The 3,588-nt window shown below is 49.8% G+C and overlaps 1 protein-coding gene across 1 annotated transcript in view; it reads left to right on the top strand.

Moving 5' to 3' along the window:
- Nucleotides 1-6: 6 nt before the first annotated feature.
- The window catches only part of Sbspon (somatomedin B and thrombospondin type 1 domain containing), a 35,455-nt gene continuing 31,873 nt past the window's right edge, over nucleotides 7-3,588 (top strand). Inside the window, exon 1 of the mRNA XM_015485757.2 lies at nucleotides 7-354. Coding sequence (XP_015341243.1) covers nucleotides 141-354 — 214 coding nt within the window. The 5' untranslated portion in view covers nucleotides 7-140. The remainder of the gene's footprint in view (nucleotides 355-3,588) is intronic.

The raw sequence follows: 3,588 nt of genomic DNA, 5'->3' as shown, positions 1-3,588 counted from the left end.
GCGGAGGCCGGGCGCAGGGCAGGGCCCGGCAGTGCCTCGCGGGCCGCTGGGGCAGCTCAGGGGCCGCAAATCTCTCCCTAGAGCAGAGAGCATTTGCCCTGAGGGTCCGACACATCGCAGGCACCACCGGATCGCTGGCCATGAGGACCCTGTGGATGGCGCTGTGCGCGCTGGCGCATCTGTGGCCCGGGGCCCTAGGTGGCTGCGCCGAGGCGGGGCGCTGTTGCCCTGGTCGGGACCCCGCCTGCTTCGCCCGCGGCTGGAGGCTGGACAGGGTCTATGGGACCTGCTTCTGCGACCAAGCTTGCCGCCTCACGGGGGACTGCTGCTTCGACTACGCCAGGGCGTGCCCAGGTGGGTGGCTGGGCTCAGGGTGGGGGCGCCACCCCTTTGCCCGCAGCCAACCCGCATTGGGCCGGGCGCGGCGCCAAGGACCGCAACCCAGGAGCTGGTGTTCCCCAGCCTCTTCCATTCTGGCCTGTCCACTCCATCTGTCCAAGTCCCCTCCCAGCCACCTCCATTCATACCCAGCTCAATACTCTCCACCTAGACAGCTCAAAGCACTCCTCCCCACCAGAGCCTGGATGAAAGGAGTTGGAGCCCTCTGCTCTTCTCCTTGAAGGTTGCAGGGGGCCACCTCTGCTCTGGAATTGTGAGACTCAGGATCTCCATCTGGGTAGGGCCACATGGTGCCTGGAAAGATGGCGTTGACAGGCTCCAGCATCATGCCCTGGAGCAAGGCCAGACTCCACCTGTTATTCTTTTAACCCTCAGGAATTTTTTGAGCTGGTGAGTGGTAATAAGGGCAGGAAGGTGTGATTGCCCCACTTTGTGTCAAACTTACCCAGGGAGAGTGTTTTGCTCTGGAGAACAAGTTCTTGGAGGACTGAGGTTGTGCTCACTTCTGGACCCTACCACATGGCACGGCTCTTTCCTCTTAGGAAATGTTCATTTTTCCTTTGGGTCAGCCCTTTTCATCTAAATTTCGACAGGATCTCACAGTTTCTTGCCTCTGCAGGATTCAATAAATGCTGGTTCAATTGAATTAAAAGGTAAAGGAAGAAATGGTAAAGTATAGTGTTGCAGAACATGGTGTGCCTGAGAAAATCCAGCTCTGGAAGTAAAAGTAGTCCTGCTCCCTGCTAATCACATCACCCCAAAAGCCACACATAGGTTGGGGTTTGCATTCAAGAATCCCAGTGTGTGGAATCCTCCGTGTCTTCTAGGGAGAAGAACCCACAGGGCTGTGCCATCTTCCAAGAATTGGATGCCCAGTAGGAATGAGCACCCCTCCTCCCTCTTTGCTGCATGAGAAGGCTGCCAGTCCCTGGCGGTGCCTGTCACCTCAGCCTGGTACTGCAAGAATACAATTGAAAAACATTAAGATTTGTTGACACTGGTTGAGAGCTAATGATGTACCCATGATAGTTATAGTTAATCTGTCCCCATGAATAAGTAATCTTTTTGATAAGCTTCTTTGCCTTTCTTGCTCCAAGGACAGGGTATTTAAAGGCGGGGAAGTCAGCTATTTAGGAAATGCAGTGCCCTCCGTGGGCCTGTCTCTGGCCCATCCTTGGAGCATCCTAAACTCCTGTTTGCCTCTCTTACCTGGATAACTCCAGCAAAGCCTCTCTCAAGACAGGATCGCAGTCTCATGAAGGGCCTGCTACATTTCAAAGGTAATTACAGAATTTATGTAGCCCAGATGATGTGTCCAGGTCTGTGATAAGCACAGGGACGCAAAGATGCAATCTCTGCTCCCTAGGAGTTCACAGTCTAGCCAGGAACACCTGTAACACTGCATGCAACATGCTCCGGTACAGTAGTCCCCCCTTATCTGCAGAGGGATACATTCCAGGACTTCCAGTGGATGCCTAAAACTATAGATAGTAATGATGGCTACATATACTGTTTTTTTCTTATATGCCCTATAGCACTGTCACATAGTAGGAGGGTTAATCTGTCCTTCCACTGTTTTAAGCCCCAGGGCCTCCTTTGGTCTTCCTGAGTTACTCAGGGCCTCACTAAGTTTCTGAGGCTTGTTTTGGGCTTTGAACTTGCAATCCTCCTGCCTCAGCCTCTCAAGCTGCTGTGATTACAGGCATGTGCCACCACGCCCAACTATACGGCTTTGATATACTAGACAAAGGCATGATTCACATCCCTGGAAGGACAGTGTGAGATTAAACCATGCTATTTACAGTGGCTTGCGATTTCAAATTTATGAATTGCTTATTTCTGGAATTTTCCATTTGATAGTTTCAGATAGCAGTTGACCATGGGTGATTGAAACAACAGGAAGTGAAACTGGAAATAAGGCGGTGGGGGGGGGGGACCACTGCCAAAATGGGTGATCTGGGAGGTGATCTATGAGGAAAAACTTAGAAGACCTGAAGAATGCAAAGAAGACTTCCCAGAGGAAGTCATGGATGACCTAGTCAGGATAATAAATAAGAGGTCTCCAGGGAAAGGGTGGGGGTGCTGCTCTGGGAGGGAAGCTTAACGTTTTTGTCTAGCAGGTAACGATGCAGGGCAATCTGTGCCAGGTCCTGTCCTAGACCCTGAAACTAAAAGAGTGAACAGGACAGAGGGTGGATGCAGCCAGATCTGGAGAATTTCAGCACCTGAGAGGGATGGGTTAAAATGAGGCAAGTGTGGAGAGAGGGACTTGCTTTCTAAGGAGACCTAACAGTGCTAACAGGATTCGCAGAATCCTCAAGTCTTCATCACACACACGCACACACAAATGCAATCACACCCCTACCTTATTTTCAGTCTAGGAGGTAGAAATAGTAGGACCAAGTGTGAGTTATTTTGGAGTAGGGATTTATAGGATAAATACAGAAGAGATAAGCAAGCTTGCCATCTCCTGAAGAACTGAAAACAAATCACTGTAAGCGCCTGCCTGGGAGAAGGGCTGTGAGTGGTAGATGAAAGAACCAAAGCCAGAAAAGGAAATGGTATCTTTAAAGGAGCAGGGATCCCTACCTGTGCTTTCCCAGGGTGTCAACAGAGGACCTTGCAGACCTAGATAAGAGAGAAGCAGACTCAGCCCTGAAAAGGCTCCTGCTGTAAACTCTCTGCAGTTGAAGTTCCTTGTAAAGGGGAGAAGAAAATAAAGATGGTCAGAAGCTGGCCGCTTGCTGAGAATAGGGCCCAGACTCCTCTGCCCTGAATCAGCACAACTGGACTCTCAGCTGGGTCACCACAGGCCTGCCTTCCAGGCCCAGAGCTGACTGACAGTTGGGAGCCCACTCAGAGGCAAGATGTAGAATAAAGGCTTCCATTCTTACAGAGAATTCCCTCTGAATATTTACTGTATACTTGTGATTATTTTTTCCTCCCAGAAATAATCCAAATGCAGTATTTTTCCCCACTAAAGTCAGAGAATATTGGGTTCAATCTTTTACCCTGCCACCTACTGTCTCTGTGTGACTTTGGAGAATGTATGTCTGTCTGCCTCATGGGGCAAAAAGTGTCTCTCTCTCTTTTTTTTTTTTTTGTACTGGAGATTGAACCCAGGGGTGCTTAACCATATCCCCATCCATATATATATAGTTTTTTTTTTTTTTTTTTTTTTTTTTTTTT

The sequence above is a fragment of the Marmota marmota genome, unplaced genomic scaffold (assembly GCF_001458135.2).
Source record: "Marmota marmota marmota unplaced genomic scaffold, marMar, whole genome shotgun sequence".
NCBI lineage: Eukaryota > Metazoa > Chordata > Mammalia > Rodentia > Sciuridae > Marmota > Marmota marmota.
The sequence above is the reverse complement of the archived record's forward strand: the minus strand, read 5'-3'. Positions and strand labels throughout refer to the sequence as shown.